Source organism: Protopterus annectens, chromosome 10.part0, assembly GCF_019279795.1.
Source record: "Protopterus annectens isolate FY-2018-M chromosome 10.part0, PAN1.0, whole genome shotgun sequence".
NCBI lineage: Eukaryota > Metazoa > Chordata > Ceratodontiformes > Protopteridae > Protopterus > Protopterus annectens.
In genome coordinates this window covers 1,224,940,047-1,224,965,554 of record NC_056744.1, presented here as the reverse complement: position 1 = coordinate 1,224,965,554, position 25,508 = coordinate 1,224,940,047, and the positions used below count along the sequence as shown (strand labels likewise).

General features: G+C 39.1%; 1 protein-coding gene across 1 annotated transcript in view; it reads right to left on the bottom strand.

Moving 5' to 3' along the window:
- Positions 1-25,508, bottom strand: part of PRPF38A (pre-mRNA processing factor 38A) — a 437,126-nt gene that overhangs the window by 166,641 nt on the left and 244,977 nt on the right. Inside the window, exon 5 of the mRNA XM_044086853.1 lies at positions 13,738-13,850. Within this exon, the coding sequence (XP_043942788.1) occupies positions 13,738-13,850 (113 nt within the window). The remainder of the gene's footprint in view (positions 1-13,737; positions 13,851-25,508) is intronic.

Here is a 25,508-nt window from a genome sequence, read left to right as displayed (position 1 = left end):
CAAGCTGCCATATGAAAACTTTGCTGTATGAAATGAAGTAAAAACTTCAGAGCCCAATGTAGTGCCTTGTTTAACAGTGATAAATCTTCACATGTAAATGTCCGTTATACTTGCTAAGGTGGTGTTTGTACAGCAAACTGCATTTGGGCTTCTGAAAATTCCACTAGATAATCTTAATGGAATGCTTGAAACAATGAATTCATCCCCCCCCCCCAAGTTAAGTTATCCTGTCAGTTAGGAAGACTAATGTGAAACCTGCTACCTAGGGGGAATAGGTAAAAAGAAAGTAGTCCATTCCAGTGAATATGTTTATGTCCCTCCATACAGGAATTCCTTCTTTATATACATGAAGAGCAGGATCAATTTACTTTGAAGGTCTCCAAGTTAAAACAAACTTTCTTTCACTGATAAAGCAGTTCTGTCAGCAGAAGCATTATCAGTCTATCCTCAATTGTAATGCAGCTCTTTCTGCTACTAGGAGGAGGAAGTTTGTATACACGCTGTAAATGAAGACCTAGTTTAATTTTTGTTTTCCAAATAAACAGCATCATTGGTTAGTGTCACTGGAGCATTAACATGCCTCTAACATACCCTACAAGACACTGTTCCAAGTGATATCAGCCTTCTTAAAACAACCCTAACACTTCAGCACTTGATGAATCATCTACAGCATAATTTGTACATTTCAGTGTACATGCAGTATCCACTGAAAGCTCATCAAGCAAAAAACCATGCCCACCCATCCATTTATTCTACAGACAAAAACCTTGCAACTTATTCTACCACATAGGAAGATAGAATGCCTCTGAGCAGAAGGTAAAACATTTTTTAAAGTTAGCACAATGAAGGAAATGAATAGGGATACTGCTTTAGTTAATGTACATTCTGTTCCAAGTTTTGATGCTTTACCTTAATCTTTTAACAAGTTTACGGTTGTACACAAGGCTATTCTTATGAATGGTTATTTTGTGGTGTTTTTTTGTCATGATTAATTGCTATTAGCAGGCAAATTTAAAAACAAAAAAGGTAATAACAAGATGTCGATTTGGGACAATTGTTATTGGGAGAGTTCAGATGTACATATGTTGTGCGTGTTTGTTTCAAGTTAATAGGTTATAGCGGTGTTCTGGGGGCGGGGGAAGTATAAAGGATTGACCTGACAAACATTAGTGGGTACATGCAACACAAAGGCTGGAAAAAGACATTTAAAAACACTTATAATGGGTGGGGATAATAACTTATCATAATTGCTACAATATCCATATTTTGGAATGTGAATGGCCTCACAGGTACAGTCAAAAAGGTAAGGAATATTGAATTACATTAAGAAATGCACAGTACAAACAGCAATGCTACAGGAGACATATTTGGAAAGAAATGATCATGTGACTGATGGATATTCAGCACAATATCAGGGACAAAGGAAAAGAGGGAGTACTTATACTAATTGCCAGGGGAGCCTCACTAATGACAGAAGAAGAAAAAAGATAATTGTAGAAAGGGCTACTGGCAAGGGAGGATTATGCTGGTATTTATTTATTTTCAACCTAAAACTGTTATTATTGAGCTTAAGAAAATTTGGGGAGAAATTATAAACTTTCAGCAGGGAATGGAACTTGATCTGCAACAGTGAGTATGTAACTGGGGGACCTAGAAGGGAAAATATAACAAGAGGGTACACTTCTGAAGAAATTTATAAAAATATTTGCTATGGAAAATGTGAATTCATTAGTATGAACTCAATCTACATATTTCCCAGGGTATAACAACTGGGCTAGACTACACAGAAATTTTATTTCACAAGAACATGTGCATTTAAACTGATGCTTTGATACACATTCAGTAACTATTTCAGATCATGTGCCAAAAACTAGATAAACATGCAATGTAATGACAAAAATGGGACAAAGGTGCTTCCTCAATTACCTGTTAAGAGAGGAAATTAAGGAATGGGTAATTAAATTCTTCAAGTGTTATTAAAGAAGACAGACATTTCTTCAGAAGTTACAGCTAGTGAGTATGACAAAATCAAAAGTGTAATTTAAAAAATAGGGTAGAAAAGAGATATGGTTAAGTACCACCAAAAATTATTTAGAGGGGAAAGTTTAAAGTATTGCAGAATAAGGGGAATCTCACTGTAAAAGAACAGGAGCAACCGCAGTGCTAAAGAGTATCTGGTTAATATGCAGGAGTTTAGAAAGACTGCTGTTAAGCAACTGTTTTTGATGACTCGAGCACAAAAATTTTTAGCACGATGACTTTGGCAACAGAAAGTACAAAGGGTTGCTGTCAAACTTAAGTAGCCTATAACAAGAAAAATAACAAAAAAAAAAATAATCCGAGATACTGTAGAAGTATTGAAGATTTCAGAAAGGTTATTAAACTTTCTATAAAAGTTGCAAGAAATGAGGAAATAAATGTGCAAATAGAAATATTTATGGAAAACTTGCGTATGCCAAGGTTGGAGGTAGATGAGGCTTAACAATTAGTAGTTAAGATGGGAAGAGATGAGAAAAAAACTGACGTATAATCAATCTGTAGGAAAGTATCTAGGAAAAGATGTAATTCCTGTGTAAGTTTGGAAATTAGGAGGGAAGAAAGTAATAAAGATCTGGAAAGTTTTGTCTACCAATATTTTAAAAGAAGGGAAAGCACCAACATCCTGGAAGAAAGCTGTGGGTGGCTGTAATACTCCAAGACTGTAAAGACTTACCAAACTCAGCTTCAAATATGCCCATTTCAGTTTTAAACCATGATTATAAAGTGTTTATGTTGACAACAGGTAAAAGAATGGGAAAGGTGTTGTCAAAACTCATAGATTAATATGGTTTAGTGGAGGGGAGCCAAACATTTGACATTAACAGAACAATGATGATGTTGATTTACAGAGGATGGTAAGATTTTCACAGCTATTCATAACAAATTGCAAAGGATGTTATTGCAAGACTGCAATTAAAGTTTGCCAAATGTGTTGGACTGGTCACTTTAGGGGCTTTTTATTCACAAGGTAACAATGTTTTGTGCATACCATCTAGTACAGAGCAGTTTGTCATTGCATACTGGAATGAGATATTTGGAAAAATTTCTGACAAAACAGCTTTCTGGAAGCAATTTATTTGAATCTTCTCTAAAAACGTATTTAACATGAAGCTGTTTACTTGCAATTTTAATTTACATAGCTACACTTCTTGTATCCCCAAAACAAAGGGATCTGCTTTGCTTTCTGTTACAAAGAAAAACTTTTTTTTGGGGGGGGGGGGGTGTGCAGTGGAGTCTTGGTTAAACCCTGTTCGCAGATCCATTGTTTTTAATACGGTTGAAAATGGTGGTATAGGTTTGTTACACCCTGGCAATTTTCTTTCATCCTTATTTTCATACTGCATTTTGATTCACCTGAAATTGAGCGATTACTACTGGATAGATTCCTACAGGTTTGAGATCATCATTTTTAGCAGAAATGTCTCTCTCTGGCAAGAGGGCTATTGTAACCTCCCTGCTTTATGAGCACTTCCTGGTTAAATCTTTAAAACAAAAGAATCTAGCTGCCCAGCATCTCTACACCAGATAAGTGAATCTCTGTCTTGTAACAATTAATTGTTCTGTTTTAACTATAAGCCAATTATTTTTGTTCTTTAGAAAAAATACTTTACAGACAGGGTTTGTATCAGCTCTACTTTTGATTGTAATGCTCTTGGTTTCCTAATTCTATATATTACTATGTATTTTAGCTAGTGTGTGGCTACTGTGACCTCTCTGGTTACATCTTTAAACAAAGGAATCTAGCTGTTGATTATCTCTAGCCCAGATAAATTAATCACATGCTGTGGTTTCCCCAACCCTCTTTCCCTCCCCTTTTTTGCTGCGTTTTAAAAAATAGCCAGCGTCTCTATTAATGCCCCTTATAGCAACCTGACTACCAAAGTTCCCCTCCTCTTTCACAGCTATTTAAATTCTTCCCTCCTATTTTCCACAGATCCGATCAACTGAGTGCCCACCCATCCAATCAGGATTGCTCTCGAGAAACACTAAATTCTCTTTAGTGCAATTTACACTGCTTGGCATTGTATACTTGTAGTGTCTTATTTCACCTTGCCATTGGTTAAACTTGCCTTAAATCACCTTATTAGCAGTAACAACTAGCTGTTTAAATGGATTTATATCATAATGTTGAACTGTGAGAAGTCTGAATACCACAATATCGAACTGAATACTCCGAAATGTAATTAGTCCGAACACTCAAAACTTCGAAGATCAGAACTCCGAACGGTTATGGCTGGCCCTTCTGTACTCACTGACATATGCATGAAGTCTCCACTGTGGTGGAATCTCAGAGTTGGTATATTTAAGTAAGGGGGTGGGGAAAATAGCCCCCCACATTAGTAATTGTGTGGAGCGTTTGTGTGTTGTTATTTTATAGTACGTGTGTAAAGCTGGCGTTTCGGAGTGCCGTTTTTCGAAGTTTTGAGTGTTCGGACTAATTACGTTTCGGAGTTATCAGTTTGATATTGTGGTGTTCGGACTTATCACAGTTCGATTATATGATATAGACCTGTTTAAATTACTGGGATAGCACTGTACTTAGTACACTTAAGTCTGTTTTTACATTAAGAGGACCGCATTTAATCATCTACTGGTAGTAGTAGGTCTGGTCTATCTGAGTATAGTTGTTTATTGCTAAGCTGATTTCCACAGAGCTCAGCAAAACTTGGCAACCTTACCTGTGAATCCAATGTGCTTTCACTTAAGGAACTTTACTGTATTTTTGCACCTACACTTACTAATTTAAAGGACTACTACTGTTTTACGGTACTGTCAAAGCATTTTAGCACTTGTTTATCTGAAAAATAAGCTAGTCTGTCTGTTGGTTTACTTACTGATCTGCCTTGATTTAAATTTGCCTTCCAGAAGGGCGATCTAGCCAAGGACTTGCCTGTTTGGCATTTGTCAGCACTTGAGAGTTACTTTTACATTAAGAATTTCCAGAGTTTCCACAGTCATCCATCTTGTGGCAGAAGGTGCTTGCCTGTTTTCTCAGAGTTGTGAAGCCCTCCAGTGAGCTCAAAGTGCAGTTGTTAACTGGCCAGAGGGTGTAGGAGTTGCTTTTTGATTTTTTTCCCTGTGGCTATAAAGTAGATGGATTTACACAGGGCTGCTCACCACTCAGCAGTGATCTGCAGTGCCCTGTATAGTAGCAAACACAGACTGTGAAGTTTAGGTAAAGCTGGTACTTAGGACTAACTTATGACACAGTACGGCTTTGAGCGGAGCTAATCTTAGGGTAGCTAGTCAGCATGTTGAACAGCACTAACAGATCATAATAACGCTACCTGCAGGTTAGCCTTAATCCCAGATACCACACCAGTGATCTCCCGAAAAACCAAGTCTCTAAACCATAGCAGACCAACAATAATACAGGTCCTGACAACACAGATATGCATTGCCCTAAAGTATGTGGCCAGCTTGGTAGATATTTATTTATTATTTAATTTTAATGACTGGGGAATTCCACTGGGCCAAGAAGAGCCCGTTTTCATTGGAGGCCCTGGGAGAAAAGCTCCGCAATAACTGAGTTGCATTTCACATGTTACAAAACGACATAGTTCATACAGCTAATTAAATATTTACAGATAAGCTCCATGATATTTGCAAGTGGCTTAACGCAATGTTACAAAAATGAAGAGACATAATTCAATACAGAAATTTCAACATTTACATAAAGTGAATATTTTTATTATAAACTCAATTGTAGGTTTAACATTTCAAAATATATAGCTACTAGCCATCAGTAGGTTAGGAAAATATTATGCATGGGGAGGTAATAGTATATTTGAGATTGGACAGTATAGTACAATAGATATTAGAGAGAAAATTAGATTTTTGGTAGGGGAGGGATTGTTTTGGGTGAGATGAAGTAATAGTAGAGGTAGTTGGAGGAGTCAGTGCAAGGTGGAATGAGGTGGCGAGGGGTTTAAGTTGGAGCGTGGCAAGGGCACTTCCATTTGGAAGAAAGATATGGGCATCCTGAGACAATGTAGCAATCACATGCGCTCTGACAACCTTTTAATCCTTAGAGAAACTGACAGTATGTGAGAGATGACCACATAACTTCCTTAAGAGGCTAAATGTCAACAAGACACTACATTCTACACACATACCACTCACCACATACTACACACACACACACACACACACACACACACACACACACACACACACACACACACACACACACACACACACACACACACACACACACACACACACACACACACACACCCCTTCTTATGCAGAGGCACTTAAAAAAAATCTCTTTCCAAACCTAAAAGTCAATCAAAACCATCTAACTGCAACACCTATACACCTATCCTCAGCAGTCAGGAAAGCACATGTCAAAAGCACCTAACATCACACATAAGCGTATACCCAGTGGTCCCCAAAGAACAAAGTCAATAAGGCAAGCAAACACCCCCTCACCAGACTGAACAAGAGGATAATGGTTAATTGCCTAAATGGAGCTAGGATCCATAATATCACATATGCATTCAAGTCAGTGCACCACATGTACCAATATGATTCTATCATGGTCCGTATGGGTGTAAATGACCTGAGGCGTATCTCACTGGACTATATGAAAAGCAACATTATGGATCTCTCTGAATGTGCGTCACAAACTGGTATGTGCCTTACATTTAGCAGCATTTTACCTTCACTTAGGATAATGCCACATTATGGATAGAAAATGATTGATTTTAACAAGTGGGTTATTTTCTGGTGTCACTCCAGTGGGATCCAATAACTATCAGTATGGGAGGACATGGTTAACAGACCACATTGTTTTTCGAAGGATGAAGTGCACTTGCCCCTTCCTCAAGCTTCTGCATATTGGCTAAGACTTTATCCACCCCCCTTAGAGCCTTTATTCAATGTCAAAAGGTCAAAACTATTATCATGGCAAAAAATAAATAAATAAAAACAATCTTGCCTCTCAGCATTAAGCAGTAGCACCTTGACAAGAAACTCTTCAGCCTACAAGCTCTCCTCACTCTCGAGAATGTAGACATCTATGTTGTTACAGAGACTTTGTTTTAAGCCACAGAAAGTACTCCAGCAGTGCAAGGTTAGAGTACCTTCCACACGCGTAGACCAACAACACAGGGGCTAAAGGTGGAAGGCGTCTTGCTTCACGTTAGAAACAAATACAACTCCAGGTTAAGCAACAGGATGATGCCCTAGAGTTCATTCACATCCTGGTCTCCATAGATAAGGTTCCGTACCATGTCCTGGCCAGCTACAGGTCACACTATGACCAACAAAGCTCACAAGTTTAACCTGAACCTACCTGCGGTGCTCAGGCTCCCACAAATAGGGTGTTTGGATTCCAATTATCCCTCTACAGACTAGGAAACACAAACTGCTCAAAGTCTTCTTCAGCTACATCAGGAACCTTAAAGGTAGTACACAGTGTGCAAAATTGGTGGTAAAGGGCATAACCTTCACTATTCAGGGCGACACAGCAAGTCTTCTGGCTGATAAATTCAGCTCTAGCTTCATCCATCCCCTCTATCTCAATGTAAAATCCTTTCCAACATATCCTCCCCTCCCACAACTATCAACAGGGAGCAGGACGGACAGCTCTCGCCAAGCCAAAAACACTGCTTCAATGGGCCCCAACAATATACCAGGTTGCCTCCTAAACAGTCTCAAGCATGACTTAGCAAGATAACTTCAGGTATTTGATCAACTACACCCTCAAAGCAATTTACATATCAAGTGACTGGAGGGCCACAATGGTCATTTCCTCTCCACAAGGGTGGACCATAAACCGGCCCTGGAAACTATAGACCCATCAGTCTGACTAGTCTAGTATGCAAAGCCATGGAATGAATCATGGAAATCAAAGACAATGGCTACCTACAGACACTGGACCCATCCCATTTTGGCTCTGTCAAGGGAATGTCTTGCCTACTCAGCCTGGTAGACTTCAAGATGGTCAGCAAGGCTATGGATGAGGTAAACATTGTGCATACCACCTACCTTGACCCAGTCAAACATATAATACAATACACCAACTCAGGTATTGGTGACAAACTCTCAGAACTAGATATAAACCCCTACATAACTCAATTGCTAGCCAACTCACAGGAGAGTAGTCATCATAATTGGTGAGACCACTTCCACCAGGGCACCAGTCACCAGTGTAGTACCTCAGGGCTCTGGATTGAGCCCACTCCTGTTTGGCATCTTTTCTCAGAAGTCACGGCTAATCTCAAAGGCCTCTGGCTCCCCAAGTTCACAGATAACTAAACTGTGATCTATCAAAGATTCCACCAATGACACAAATGACTGCTGCTAGAGTCACAGATTAAAACTCAGAAAGAAATGCATTATAGCACCCAAACTAATTACTCCATTGATAAAACATCCCTAACAGTTGACCTGGTATTTAGGGATTTGGGAACAAACGCTGATAGTAATTTGGCCTTTGACCAACATGTAGCAAAGACAGTAAGAAATTCATTCTATGTTGCCCAACTCAAACATGGGTATGGCATCTAGGCCCAAGGAATTTACAGTACTATGGTACTCAACCCTTATCAGACCCATCATCAAATACAATGTACGCCTTGGCATGTACCTAACCAAGCACCTGCAAAAGTTGAAACACCAAATATTTCTCACCAGCAAAATCCAGGGTATGACTACCCTTTGTCTTACACAGATTGCTTTAAGGCCCTGTCTTCTTTACTCAGTTTCCTACAGGTTACTGTCAGGTGATCGTTGCCTGGCATATAAGGCATCCAAATTTCCATCTCTGACAAACCTCTTGCACATCTAGAAAAACAAACACTAGGAGAGCTAGATCCAAGGACCTGAACTTTGCCTGCAAAATAAATAAAACATGCTGGAGAGACAGGTATGCATCTCACTGGATCCCAAATCCATGTGAAATGCAGTTCATTTATGACTCTTTTCATGAGAAATCATGATCAGTGGATAGGAAACCATAAATTTGCCCCTGGTCTGACTCAGTGTATCTGATGAACAGAGTTCAACAGTAAGTTGACTAATCCCAAACTAACAGTTCCCCCCCCTCCCCAAACACACACATACACAAAACCCTTAGCTATCCCATTACTAACATACCCCACCATACAGGTGCCCAATGTACTGGAGGACAAAACTGGACTGAGTTGCACAGCTAGGCTTATAAAGACCCTGGGTGGTCAACAACCTAGTTCAAACTTATGCATCCCTTCATCTCAGAGTGATTCTAATGAGATTGCTACATTGGTGCATTACTTTATTCACCTTATCAGAAGTTTGTAAACTCTGGTATAGCCAAATAATGGATGCCCATTTCTTGAATTGATACAGTGAGAGGACTCAATAATAGAGGACTGTTCTGTCACCTAAAACAATTGTTAGGATAGGTTTCAGAATTAGTAGACTTTCTTTAACAGAATTCATTGGCTCATTTGCCACTGAATGCTAACAAATCACGTCTTCCTCCTCTTCGTTGTTTGCACCCTTGACAGGGCTGCTGAAACTCTACAGCAACTTTTCATTGAATGCTCTACAGCTGTTCTCATACGTAATGCTGTACAGCAGACTTGTTCTCTCTCAAATCTTCTACCACTATCTAAATTCTTGTTTACTGATTACAACTGTTCATGGTCTGACACGGTTAGGAAAACTGACATTACTTTTGGGTGTGGACCTGTTCCAAGCTCTGCCAAACAGCAAAGTATATGCATACTATCTCTGAATTTTTTGTGCACACTTTCTTCGTAATTAGTACTCTATACAAGTTTACAATGTCTTGTACTTAATACTTTGTATACTTGTGTACACTTTTGTTTGTACTCTGTACTGACTACTGTATTATAATAATATTATTATTGTAAGCTTGGTTACTGCATGTGGAGCTTTTCTTCCCGGGCCTCTGCTGAAAATGGGCTTCTGGCCCAGTTGGACACAACCCAGTAAACAAATGTAATAAACAAAACTAGAGCGCCTTTTTGGCAATTTAAGTCATACAAAGCAAATGTACACTGTACATGGAGGAAAACATATGAAGGCCCCGAAACATGCAAGGTTCTTGCAGCTCAAACGTCTGAGTCTCTCAGGAAGGCAGCAGTATCTCAGTCTCCTCCTAGAAATATTCTTTTATTGCTATGCTCCTTACTTTCTCCCCCCACCTTGGTGAAGTAACCACTCCCTCAAATCAGTGATGGATTACTTTGTCTCTGAAGCTTGCAAGAGAGCCTCCAGCATTCTTTCACCAAAGTAGCATACAGAAAGGCTTCTCTACACCAATGTGTTTTGTCACTGAAAAACCTGTCCAAGTTTAACAGTTTAAGCAGACAATTAAAATATTTAATCTCCGTACAGGATCTGGCATTTGCAGGTCATATAGTTTTTGAAGATCTCTATGAACTGGTACTCTTGAGGCTAACAGGCCAGACTGAGCAATGTGAACTCTTTCAACAAACAGGTTCCACATGTGGTAAAGAACTGAATGTAGTGTGGGCAAAGTATGCTTTTTATGCAAGACAAAGCCTTACATCATGGTGTGCCGAGGGAAAAAAAACATCTGTGGAACTCTGGAATCTGGGTACTCTGGCAGATGTTGCCTGTGGATACTTCCCATACATTATACACTTTATAAAAAAAATAGTGCATCAGTATTTCACAAAGTGCATCAAATATTCAAAGTCCTCCCCCATCGTATGTGGAGTTCCACAGGATAAGTGCTGGCTGGGCTCATTTCTTTAAAACTTCTGCTGCATCAGTAACTGGTTCCCATAATGTATGTTGTACCAGATTTACTGTTACCTGTAAAAGTGGATCAGAGGCTTCACAAAAATAAGGCAAGTAATGTTTTGAAAATTATTTGTACAAACTTTGGTAACAGTCAGCAGACAATCGAATTAAATTCAGGATCAGCAAATGTAGAGTAATGTACTTTGGGACTAATAGTGCACATTATTCTGCATATTAAAAATAAATTGTGATAACCCAACTACTGCTTAGCAGACCATAAATAAAATCCTTAAAGACTGCTTTGGTTGCACTTTTCAGATAATTTGTATGCTACTAGGAACAGATGTGAATGCTTTATCACTTTTTTTAAACTCACAGTACAGAGCACTGTATTCAAGATGCAGGCTGTTGGACATCAGTTTTAATGCTTGCAAAGACCTACCCTGCAAACATTTATTCTCTGCATCCTCATTAGAAAAGGCAAAGTAACATTCAAGTTACTGCAAGGACAGAAGGAATGAAAGGCTAGAGGAACAGATGCATGTTTTACTGCACAGATCACAATTATGTAATGCTGGAACTATATCCATCTGTAAATGCTATATATAAGCATATAGGGTAACATGATACCACAAATGGTCAACATGTTAAATGATTGATACACAAGACCAAACAAAGCATGCCAATCATTAATAAGGACAACACAAATAAACTCTGTACAATGATTAAGGGAACAGATTTCTTTTTCTGATCTACAAACCATAGCCCTATCAAAATTCAGCTCAAATTCAACTAAACAGTGGCAGTGTTATGGAAAGAGTTTTTAAGGTATAGTGCAGAGTTAGAGTTAGTATGCATTACTAAGGTGAGCAGGGGGACCTTTTCCCGTAACACTATCACTACACACAACAGCTTGTACACTCACCAAGCATGCATGCACACACACACACACACACACACACACACACACACACACACACACACACACACACACACACACACACACACACACACACACACACACACACACACACTAAATCTATTCCCTTACCTCAACCTTACTCTCACCTGCAAACACTTGCACAGAAACTTAATCTACTTCCTTACCAGACTCTTACTCCAACCCTAATATACACACACTTGCTTATACATTAAATATATCTCCTTATCATACCCCTACTCCAAAACCAACACACACCATCTCTCATCCCTACCAAAAAGGCACATACTTTTGTTAGCTAATCTGGCAAGCACTCAGCCATTTATACAAAACTGCCTTTTATACAATCTGCACTACACTACACAGATCAAAGAAGTGAAGTGTAACCATATTACGTTACATAAGTAAAGTACAAAAAGGATACTGCATACAATGCCAGGTAGGCAAATCCTATACAAGTGAGCCAAGTCTAAATATAAATATGTAGATGCAGGGGGAAAGAAACAAAGACCCTTAAGACTTTCTAAGAACAAAACATCGAACTTTAAGGTTTTATACCAACTTAGAGAGAACAGGGAATGCAAGTTACCAAGATCAGAAGCCATGAAAATGATCTGGAGAATGAAAGCAAGACAAATTAGGGTACAAAACATTAGGCAGCAAGTGAGAAGTAAAGGACAAGAACATGGAAAGGATAAGAAAACTCTAGGTAATGCAATGAATCTAGGTATATAGCAGAATAAAATGGGTGTGCACCCATTATGGCATCTGCATAAACCTCTGACATTACAGAATTATAGTTCTGCAGCATTTAACTCATTGCACCGTAATGACATTTCCAGGTGTTGCTGCAGTTGCATCCTACTGATGCCTCTAGGCATCAAATATTGCTTGCTTATATTTGCATTAGTAATTCCAAACCAAACTACACAGAAAGTAATAAAATATTCCATGGTAAAGCTTACACAATGACAAACATAGCTACATTGATATTTGACTTCTACCTAGTGTAGGTAAAGTGATATTAATTGCTGTCCATATATATATATATATATATATATATATATATATATATATATATATATATATATATATATATACACATATATATATATACACACACACACACACACACTCACAGACACACATATATAACACAGTGTTAAAAATGTTACATTTGTCTAAATATCTCATCAATCTATTAGCATAGGCAGAACTGCTTAGTCTCAAGAGAAAGCTCTCAACTGGATGAACAAATGTTTGCTGACAGTGTGTGTGTAAATTGACTGGTTGCTGACAGATTGCAAACAGTTTACAAACTATTATAAATTTAACACGTACTGTGTTTACTGTGACTTAACATCCAGCTTAAGACTTGGAATATAAAAAATACTGCCAGTATAAAAATAGTTTGTGCTGAATAATGTGATGTTTACATTTCTTTAGTAACCCTTACAGTTTCAGAGATATGAACATTTATTTAAAATGTGAGGAGAAAATTTGATTTCATCAAAAAGCTTAGGCTCCGCCCACTGGAAGTTGCATGCAAACTTTCAGAGCTCCACTGGAAGGAATTTGTTGAAACAAACCACAACAGCACTGACACAGGCAATCATAATTTTACATATTAAGTCTGCTTGCTAGTTAAACACTCCTTTACATTTTTCTGACACCACAGCTGTAACACCTGACAGCAAGACTACAGGGTGTGAACAGCAAAAAATAATCTAGTTCATGCCATACGCCACATTTTGAATACGGTCTCACATCAGAAAGCATCAAAGCATACATGCCATACAGAAGGCAACGTATTAGCACTGTAACATTTTTCAATACAATATTGAAAAGCACACAAAACATTCAAAAGCTTAAACTAATGCTGCTCTATTAAGACTACTTAAGCAATACAAACATTTTCAGATCAAGAACAATGCTATCAATATAGTGTTCACAAACTTCAGTGTTTAAGAGTCACTATCTTATATTTTTAAGCAGTAGATATGACCTGAAGAGCCAAAAAGTGAAACTCATACCGACGTGGTGACCTGCTTCTGCTTCTCCTATACCGTGGTGATGGAGATCTACGTGGTCGGTCCAAATCTCTGTAACCTCTCCTGTAATGGTCTACAGATGGTGGGCGTTCCAGCTAAGGAAATAACACACAAGAAATCAGTAACTGCATTAACACTTGACCTTAAAACTCAAAATTATGTAAGCCTACTATTAGAAAGAATGACTGAAAAGACTAACCCTTTCAAGCTATTCTTTGTGTAAGAATCTGAGTAGCAGAAGGGCCAAATAAAACCTTCACATCTAGAGTAGTGTTTAAAAATCTCAGACTTCACTTAATCAGCAAACTTTTGGTTATATACCAAAGCATACCTCCTCAAAACTGTAGCAGTGGTCCTAGACACTTATCTGTGCAAATCAAAGACACTCTTCAAAGCATGTTTGAAGAACTTGAGAGAGAGATTAGAAATATGATAAGCTTCCTTCTGAAGGAAGTGGGCAGAGCATCCCCTCAATAGTTGACATAACTGAAAATAAACTTACATGCATGTACTATATGCTAAAGTGGAAGAAGGGGAAATTTTCTTACCAAGTGTTTCCAACACATTACCTTCTTCATCCCCAGGAGAAGAATTAGTACTGATCAAGACTGTTTCCAGTTGGTGAAGAGGTCAAAATGGCAGCTGGTTATATCCAAGATGAGAAAACAAGAATGCCAGTTTAAGGCACTATCTGAAATTTTCGGGACTGAAGGTTACGAGTCAGGGTCATTACAAGCGGCATTTAACACATACTATCTACAACGCTAACAGAACAGGAGAGAAGGTTATAGTATGTGATGCATCCACTTGAAACATATGATAGGACTTCCTTGGTTCAGGGGAACATTGTCCTTTTCCCATAAAAATACTTAATTCATCCTGGAAACAGTTTCTGAAAATTGAACTGAAACTGGTCAAAAGTGATCAGTGCTCTGCCCTGTAAAACAAATTAAAATATTAAGGAAAACGCCTGCAAGGGAGTTGGAGATAAACAACTTTCTTCACAATTAAGTGCTTTAGGCTTGGGTATCTACAGGAGGAGAAGCCCTGCCTTCATCAATGTCAGAATCCTCTGAAAAACTTTCCTCTAACTTCTTTATGGGGATTGCATTCTGGTATGGATTTCAGAGTTCTAGGATTAACATCTTGTAATGACCTAAACAAAAGAGGATGAACCAAACCACAGCAGATAAAAAAATTCCGTTTAATGATAAGCGCTTTCACAGCACATCAAGCTGGTTCAGATGAAGCTGCTTGATGTGCTGTGAAAGCGCTTGCCATTAAATGGAATTCTTTTTTATCTGCTGCCTGCTGTGGTTTGGTTCATCCTCCCGTTTTTGGTTTACTTTTGTTCAGTTGTTGGTTGAACCAATTATCTACACCACATTCTTGTTCTTTTGCATCTTGTAATAACTGCCTGGCTAACGTTAGGAAATAATCTTTATGAACAGACACCATGTCCTCAGATAGACAATGTTTAACCTTTTGTTTTTTCTTTGCAGAAACCTCCCAGGAAGAACACTGCTAAGGGCTTAGCAATTAATCCCTGGCCACCCCGAGAAGAACCTCCAAGACAAAAAGTTGATGTTTCTCCCATACCCATCTCAGGCAATAAAACAGCTGCAGAGGACGTGAATGACCCCACATACATGTTGGCTGAAAGGGCTACACAGGAGGAGCCTGGTGTTACAAGTGAATGGCCTGAAGAATAACAGTTGGCCACTGCAGAGTCGCATATTAGTGGCTGAAGCACCATCTGAGCCTTTGGTATCGGCAAAAGATCCTTAAGCTGTTGCTTTTTATTTTTAGATCAGGCAGGAGAACAGCTAGCAGGTCCAGAGTATGTATCCATGCTGTAGTGGAGGAAGAAGCCTGATTGTCATTAAGCACTGCTGGAATGAGAGTCTGTCAGAAGGCCAGTTGTCAGACAACTGTTGAAAAGCAGCACACATACTTTTCTTCTAAGTCCCTCTCCAAAGTAAAGCTCAAGCCTTGCATAAAAAACCCTGTCAGAACTCAAAAGATTCTTTGTTAAAGTGCAGTGACAAAAAAAAAAAAAAACTGAAGGCAAGTTATCATGGAGTATAAACATTCAAATTAAAATGTTTCCACACAAAAGTTCACAAAACCAGTGAACTTACCGCAAAATTAGTCCCCCAATACTATAAAATAATCCCCGGACTAAAAAATAATGTTCCCTGACAGAAAACTTCTAATATTAAAAAAAACAAAAAACAAAAAAACAAAACAAAAAAAAAAACAAAAAAAAGTTTTTCTTAAAGAGGAAGAGTTTTTAGTCGGTGAATATTTTCTTAAAATGGCAGGGATTTCTGTACAGAAGGGTTCCCCTATGGGGACTCATCTGCCAGAAATGAAGCTTGAAGCTGACCGCTGCTCCTGTGAAGCCTCAGAAACACTTCTCCCTCAAAGCAGCAAGAAATTACTCAAATTGACTACACTTTTTACTGTAGATTTCCTTCCAAGGGGATAGCCATCAGAATTCAGAGTGTAGGTGCATTTTGAAGCTGGCTGGATGTAACCCATATAGCCAAAGACTACTGCAGTAGTGAAATTGCCGATTATCAAAAAAGGTGCAATGGGCATAAAGTAGACATTGCCAGAGATACATCTGCACAGGATTTTTTTCTTGAAGAAATACTTCTGGACAATACTTTCCTGGGATATTCTCAACTGAGGAGAAGGGAGACTGCTGGCAGTGGTATTAGCTGCACAGCGCAGTCTGGCAATTAGCAGAGGATTAAGGTTATGGGCTGTTAATGAGCTACTTCCTGTGGTACAGAGTTTGACTCACACAGCCTTCAATTACCTATTGTGTGACCTGGAGCAAGTTAGTTAACTCAGTGGTGCTTCGGAGCAACTGTGAATCTGGGCTAGGTTACTTAATAGTCTTGAATGCAAGTCTAACAACCCAGGATTCAGAATTATTTTTGCTCAAGGCAAGAAACAAACCTAAAAGGAGAAATGGTGCAAGCCCAATGCCGGAGGAAGGGGATGATACTTGCAGCAATTCTAAAGAAAAATACACTGATCTTATAAACTTTGTAACGGAAGAATAAGGAGATTTGAATGAACTAGGAATAGAGATGCACAGTTTTTAGACTGAAGAAATCAGTAAACACCCTATAGTAAGGGTAATCCTGTTGTCATCTGTACATGTGCCTGATTTTTATGCACAGGAAAAAAAGATCTTGATAAAGGCCCTGGTTCACACAGTACTTTGAGTAAAAAAAAATAGAAAAGATTCTCCTAGCCTGGGAGAGTTTGAGATGCCAGGCTGTTTAGGTTATGGCAGCCTTAGTCCCAAAGGCAGTTAAGACAGATTTCCCAATCTTAAACATTTTTAGTAGTAATACAATTAAGTGGATAAATTCTGTGAAAGAAGTTAATCTTATAGATGAGAAAGGATTCCTTTTACCCTCCGCTTCTATACAGCAAGAAGCAAGACTAATTTTTCAGATAACTAAGCAAATATTCAGTGCATTAAAGCAGTTCATCTGGATAAGAAAAAGCCAGACATATGTTTAACAGTTAATCTTGTAAAGTACACCTCTTGCCTTACTCTTTTCCCCTCTTCTTAAACACATTTTCCACATTTGTTCTTCTCCATCAAAGCATTACCCTACTGCTTTTCTAACTGGCTTGCCAAGAACTCCACTTTGACCACTGCTACATGCTACTCCACAAGTTACTATGTTACTTTACTTTTCCCTGGTCATCTTCAACTTAGTCTTACAACCTATTGTCCATGATCAATCTGCTTTAAATTCTGCGACTGGAAGAAACCAACATGCTGTGAACTCTGCTACCAGATTTGACTGCAAAAACAGTTCCACAATGTCTGGGAAGTAATCTTTTCTGCATGTATGCCTTTGAAAATACTACTTGTGACTTAAGAGCTCAGTTTAATAATGTGGTAATTCTGCATATGAAAACAGGTCTAGCTGGATTCCCCAGGTAAGACAAAGGGCTACTGCTGTTGTTTATGACTTACTACTGGCTACACAGCATTGCAAAGTTTTTTACTGATCTTTATGTTCTTGACGTCTGCTATAAATTTTTTGTTGCAGTCACCACCACCACTCTATTCTGCAAGCAAGTTACATGACAAAACTGACTTGAATGCTACAACTGGATCCAATAAAAATCCCACATCTGGGAAGTAACCTTTTTGGCACTTACATGTGCTAGTGCCAATTTAAAACTTGTTTTGAGCTGTGCACATTTTGCATTTGAAACGGTTCTACTGCAAATATTTAATATAAATGGAGGGAAACTTCTTGTGGTTTACTTTAAAACTTGTCATTTCTGCAGACGCTACTCTACCGTTATGGCCTGCAACATGACCAACATTCCTTGAACCCTGCTACCAGATCGGACTGCAAAAACTGCCCCACAAAATCTGGAAACTGCTGTTCCTAGCAGAGTGGGTTTGCAGAATATACAACTACAGAGCATACAACAGTAGAAAGTACTCATCCTGGCAACTGTCTTACTCCTCCCAGCGCCTACTCTCGGGACTACAACTTGATAACCAAGTTATTGGTGTGCTTCAGCCTGGAAGGAGATAAAAAACACTCTGGCTATTTAACAACTGCTTGAACCAATTTCATTATGGCTTTAGCTTACTTGCTAAGACTTTCTCAACTCCACAGTGCCTTCCTAGGCAATGTCGGTCTACTTATGCTACAAAATGGGTAGATACATACTCAAATCTGGCAAATATTAGCTTACTACTACTCAATGCTAGGAGCCTAAAGAAAAACGTACTCCTTTGATGTCTTCCAAGCATTGAAAAATGTGAATATCTGTTTTCACTGAAACCTGGTTCCAGAACAGTGGCAATACACCCTTCTTACTTGGCTTCCAAGGTCTACCATTGGTACAGGGTCACCTAGTGTTAGCAGTAATGTTGATAATGGCATGACCGTATTTCTTGAAAACGCCATCACCTCTAGACTTACTGACTAGGACCTTAAGCTCCTTAATATCGCAGTATCAGTAAACAAGACCTCATACCCTGACCAACTACAAAACCCCAAATGTGACACTTGCAAATTACAAAATGCATCTTAATAAAATGCATTCATTCTCCATTAACCTAAACCCAGCCTTTCTATAGCTAATTATACAATAAACATTACTACACAGCCAAAGATACCACAATACATTCTTTAATGATGTAAAGAACCACACAAATAATTCCAAGCATTTTCAAGAAAGTTACCACTAATGGCATCACCAAGTCAATTTCGAAGGATGACCAAGATTTATTTCAGCTCCAAATTATCCCTTCCATCACCTCCAAACTTCCTCCAAAATATGCAGTCCATGCCATCCCTGCTAAATTCCTCTTAACAGATATTAAAAATGTTCCCTTAAATAAAAGCTACCAGGTCTGTGGGTCTAGATATCCTACCAGGCTGTTTAAAATCTGACTAAAAGAAGTTTGTAGGTAATTACTAGGCTAGATGCCCTCGTGGGTCATTTTAAGCCTTGCCAGTTTCACGTTTTGTGCTTGAAATAACCTATTCCACTTGGTTACAGATTGGGCTTATTGTTACATACTGTACTTACTCAATGAAAATAACTGGGATCATACCACAGATAATCTGAGGGGACTCAAGCATGGGACAAAGCATTTAGGAGCTGCCTCTGTTCATTAATAGTACAGGGGGCAATCCTTGTGTAAATTTTCAGTTTTCCATTCACAGATTTAAGCTGGTTTGAATATAGACAGGATCAGCTTTGTTTTATGTAGATAGGGAGTCTGTTCTACAGCAGTGGTACCTTTGCAAGATACACCTGCCCCTCCAAACCCCTCTGTTCATATTGCAGAAGAGGTGTAGATCCTTACAGTATTTCTGATGTCAGCCGACTGGCTGACCTGTAGTAAATCCATCAGTAATGGGTTGGAAGACACCCTAGTATGCCAGGCACAGGTCAATTCTTAGCAGTCTGTAGGATACAGAGCATAGTGACAGGGCTTTCAGTTGGTCCATGTAAGACATGTTGTTCAGGCTTTGTATCCTTTTAGTAAGGTATCTCTGTGGGTGTTCCAGCTATTGCATGTTTTAGACAGATACATGCCAAAGGGAATATATTCAACAACTGGCCTAATAAGGGCTGAGTGAAGGGGGCAATGACATCCCTAGATCTAGAATAAATCCATTTGCTTATAAATTGTGCAATATAGAAAGAATTTCTTATAACAGCCACATGACTTTAGCTGTTCTCCATTTACTACCCTCTATCAGACCACCTCCATAAGCTCTTTGACAACATATTTCTGTGTCACAAGGTGCAAGTTCAGTGAGGTTAGATAAACACAACTGAATAAGGGTTCGAATCCAGCTAAAATATGCTTTAGGTTGGAAGTTGGCATAATGGTTGAAGGTGCTTACCTTAAAAGGTACAGGGTTTGATTCTTAATAAGCATGGTTAGGCTTAAAAAGGTCCCCTGGAATCATTAGCCTAGTAATTACCTATTAACATACACCTGCTGGATATATACTGGAAGCAATGAGAACAGCTGCAGTAGTTCAACACCACAACAAGACCCCCCCCCCCATTTGCACAAAACCTGGCAATTCTGGATCCATCAACCTTACCAGTATATTTTGCAAGGTAATAGAAGGCATAATAATGGACCTCAGAAAATGGCATAAGGAGACTATAAAATCTATAGACCTAACCCAGTTTTGATGTGTAAAAAGTATACACTGCCTGTTAAACCCAGTTGATGCCTTTGAAAGAGCCAGAGAAGCACTAGTTGACAATAGCTCCATGTACACAGCCTACTTGTCTGAATGGAGATATGCAAAAAAGGAGAGAAGTACTGTTGGTATTGAATTTATCCTGAACTCTTAGTATCTTCACATGGTGGACCCTGTTCTTATAAAACCTCACAAATAGGACACTGATACACAGACTATTTTGTATCTTCTGGAGAAAGGTAGGTCAAAATAAAAAGATTGCGTGCACAGGTTACAGGATAAAAGAGTGGATTCATGTTAATTCAGCAGGTGCTTTTTTTTCAGTGAAAACATTCAGCTGAAGACACTTTAAGTGAACTCCTGAGCAAATCTTTTGTAGGGTGGTAACCCTCAGAGGTTGTACAACAGTGGAGGAAAGGGAATTTTAAACCATCACTGAAAGTGTTTTCAACTAAATGATTTAACTGAAAGTGCATTAAGTACAATAACACATTTCCAAAAAGTGCCCCTTCCCGGTTAAGTACTGATGACAGGTCTGGAAAAAAAAAGACAGTGTACAATCCTCAGGACATGGAAATATTCCTACCACTAGGTTAGGCCAGGTACACAAGCAAGATGGACCCTTGTGGTAGAAGGAAACAGTACTCCATAATAACAGACAGGCCAAGCAAGACACACAGAAAACAAGTGGAATGTGGAGGTCAAGGAAGAGATTATGTATTGCTACTATTACGCAATACACTAGTATTTCTAGAGAGTAGATACGTAGCAAGAGGGGCAATGTAGAGTACATTGTAGGTCCTGAGATGAGCACTCTTGCCTAACATAAGAAGGAAACCATATCAATTTCATAAACTCCAATCATATTCCGACTTGGGAATTGGGTCCACTCTCATCACAGTACTGGAAACAAAATATTTGGAGAAATTAAGACAGAAGCCCCAACTCAATTTACCCAAGGCTTTTGATACTATACCCCACTTTGGCATTTATTTTTAGTTATTTAGTTTACATTTGTTGACCGGGATAGTCCGACTGGATGCATGCCCATTTTCAGCGGAGGCTTGGGGAGAAAAGCTCCAAGGGTAAGCAGATACAGCATTACATAATACCAGCATTACATATTACAAACAGATAATTTACAGAGATTACATAAGTAAGCAAGTTAAACAAGTTCCACAGGTTAGAGTTAATCCAGAGCGTAAGTCAGGATTAAATTAAATTACACAGTAAACTGGTTAACAGATTTTTACACATTCTAGAGAGAGTTGGCCAGGCTTGAAACATTGACATAGCCAGTTAAGTGACAGATGTTTGTGTCTAGTTTTAAATTGACCTAAGGTGGAAAAGTAAGGTAATATCAGCTGGAAGAGAGTTCCAGGATCTACTTACAGAGTTTGCAAAGAGAGTCACCGGCTGTGTTGTTAATTTTGCTAGTCTGAATTAGTAGTTTGTTAGAGGATCGAAGCGGTCTAGGATTGTTATAGGGGGTGATAATATTTAAGTGCAGGAGTATTGTCCGGATTATAGAGGATTTTATAGGCCATAATCAGTTGGTTATACTGGATTAGGCTGGGTAGTTCAAGCCACCCAAGCTGATTTAGATTGATGCAATGATGTGTCCTAAGGCAGCCCAGTGGCAAACCTAGCAATGTGGTTGTAGCAAATTGAGAGTTTAAGGACAGTCTTGTTTAAATTCGAGAGTAGAGGGGATGCATACAGAAGGGTTGAAAGAAGGTGAGAGCGAGCTATGGCAATTTTAGCTGGAGGGGTTAGGAAGGCTTTTATTCTGTAAAGTGACCCTAGTTTTTTATTGATGGTTTTGATAGCTTGGTTAACACGTAGGTCAAATTTTAGATTATTATCTATGATGACACCTAATAGTTTTGTAGAGGGGTCAGGGAAGATTATTGTGCCATCATTTGAATTTATGGTAAAGGTGAAAGCGGTAGACCTACATGTTGGTGAAAATAGCAGCATTTTAGTTTTTTTGGGATTTAGGATCAGACAACATTCAGAAAGCCAGTTTTCTATTGTATTAAAGGTGGTCTGGGTAGCTGACCATAACTCTATTGGAGATGTGGCCGAACAAAATCAGAGTAGAGTCATCAGCATTATTGGATACAGCTGACTTTTGGGATGACAGTATAAAGGTCGTTAATGAAGATGGAGAACAGCAAGGACCCTAGTATAGAGCCTTGTGGTACTCCAATGGTGTTAGGTAGAAGATTAGAGAGTTTGTTCTGCCAGAGGACAGCCTGCTGTCGACCATTCAAGTAGGATTGAAACCACTTAAGGGCTCTAGTATCTAGACAGAATATTTTCAGGGTGTGGATTAAAAGTTGATCAACCATATTGAATGCCTTGGAAAGATCCAAGAGGAGGGCTGAGGATATATAATTATTGCTGCGATTATGGTTTATGGTGTTGGTAAAGGCTAGGAGGGCTGAAGTAGTGCTGTGATCAGGACAGAAGCCATGCTGAGTGTCTGCATTAAGGTGATTCTGGATTAGGTAGTGCACGAGTTGTCTATGAATACATTTTTCCATAATCTTTGCAAGTGGAGAGAGTATAGCTATTGGCCTATAATTTAAGAATTCAGTAGAGCGGTCTCCTTTGTGAAGTGGGATTACATAGGATATTTTCCAGATGGTGGGAATTTTAGCTTCTACTATGGTTCGATTGATTAGTATCGAGATGGGGTAAGCAATAGCATCAGCTTATTTTTGTAGGTACTGGGCAGGGAGTTGATCAGCAGAAAGTGTAGTGGGTTTTAATTTTTTGATCAAGGTTCAGATAAGTGAAGTGGTGACTGGTTGGAAGCTGAATGCGACTAGGTTTCTAGGGGTGCTACTTTCAGGACCAGGGGAGCTAGGCGGTAGTTGGATAGCCAGGGCTTGAATTGTCTCAGTAAAGAATTGGTTAAAACTTCAGAAACATCTTCAGGGGTTTTATCAATAGTAGCAGCAGGGATGGAGGTTGACGTTTGTCCAGGATGTAGTAGATTATTTAAACCTGCCCAAAACTTCTGAGGGTTATTTTGATTTACTGTCTGTAAATTACAGTATTGTTTTTTGTCTTGTAAAATGGGTTTTTTAGTTTCGTTCCTTGCCTGTATTTAATGTGATCTTGGGGGTCTTTAGAAGAATGCCATAAAGCCCATGCTTTGTTTTTAAGAGTAGTTTTGAGTTTGGACTCTTTAGAAAGCCATGGCGCAGTTTTTGCCTTTGTTCTCTTTGAACGAACAGGTGCATGCAAATCAAGGATCTTAAGGAATTTGTTGTTAAAGTATGCTACTGCTTCCTCTAAGGGGAGGTGTTTTAGAATAGACCAATTACATGAGTTTAGTTCTTGCTGGAATTTGGCAAGGTCAAATTTTATATTGTTTCTAACCTTTCTGAGTAAGGGTTGTTGGGAATTAATGGCTTTGTGCTTAATTACATATGTGAGACGGTGATCACTTAGGCCATCAGGGAGGGTACCAGAGGTGTACAGTTGGAGTGACTATTTATGAGTACCCAGTCAAGTATGCTTTCTTTTTGGTTGGGTTTACCTATCCTGGTAGGGGTGGATATGATTTGTGTAAATGCATGCAGGTTAATATGGATGGTTGGGGATTCTGAGGAACAGGTGCTCCAGTCTATGTTAAAGTCTCCAAGTAGTAGGGTTTTTTGGGGGTAGTGACATGATCGCCAGTGCAGGATATCTTCAAGTGTAGATATATTGTTACCTGGGGGAATGTATATACAGATGATATTAATGCATTTATTTTTATTAAGTTGCAATTTGGTGGCAATAAGCTCCGAGTCATTAATCTGAGGTGGTTGTATTACATCTATGGTGACATTCAACTCAGATTTAGAGTACAGCTACCCCACCCCCTTCCTCTAAGCACGATCCAGCCTGTGTATGTTGTACCCAGGTGGTAACACTTCATTGCTTGTAGTGTTAGGTTTTAACCATATTTCAGATAAACAGAGAATCTCAGGGGAGTGGACATCCAGAACTGCATGCAATTCATGTACCTTGTTATTAATGCTTCTAATATTGAGATGACAGGCTAGGAGAGAGTTAGTTGGTCTATTAATTGTAGGTTTGTAGCTTAGATTGCAAGTAGAGGGGGTATGTGTATCTGAAGTATGTGGGCCAGGGTTGGGGTGAATATCACCACCAAGTATTAGGTTAAGTCTATACTTGGTGATGAACTTCAGGAATTTGTTTATTGGTTTGTGGTAGTGTTTGGATCTAGAGCTAATGTGCCTGGGGTTGAGATGTTGATAGACTGAACAAGATGTTGGATAGGACCTGGTACTGTAAAGTATGGTTGAAGGTGGGAGGATTTACAGCTGGGGTGATAGTATGGCCTTTCAGGACCTGAAATATTGTGAGAAACTGGTATTCATACAAGGTAAGGAGGTATGGTGCGAACAGAACAAGAGGGGTAGTAAAGAGTATATCATTATCTGTGATTCAGCTAGTGAGTTAAGGAACTGTTTTACCTGGTGATGCAACATCAGAAGACAGAGTGGTGAGGTAAAGGTACTGGAAGGGGGATGGGAGAATGCCAGATGAAAGCTAATAGGTGCTATTAAAATGTAGGTAGAAGAATGGGGGTGGGAGGGATACCGGTTAAACTTAACATACAATCCTATGCAACCCTCTGGAATGCTAACTGGTATCTAACAGACACCACCCTATTTAATAGCACACTATCCCCTCAAAGAGACTTAGTCACCAGTGGTGAACCCCAGGGTTCTGTTCCAAGACCAACTCTAACATCTACTACTCTGATGTGAAATCTGACATTAAAGGCCTCTGGCAGACCAAGTTCATTGATGATTGAAAGCTTGGAGCCATTAACTCCCTTGGGGGGGGGGGGGGCTAAATGCAAACAGTTGTTATGGTTCACATACAAGGATCAGTGGAAGAAAACACCAGAAATCGCATGAGCATCACAGTGGCATATATCGGAAGCCACATCTAAGCATACAAAATAAGGGGTCCTGCAGTAACTAGGAC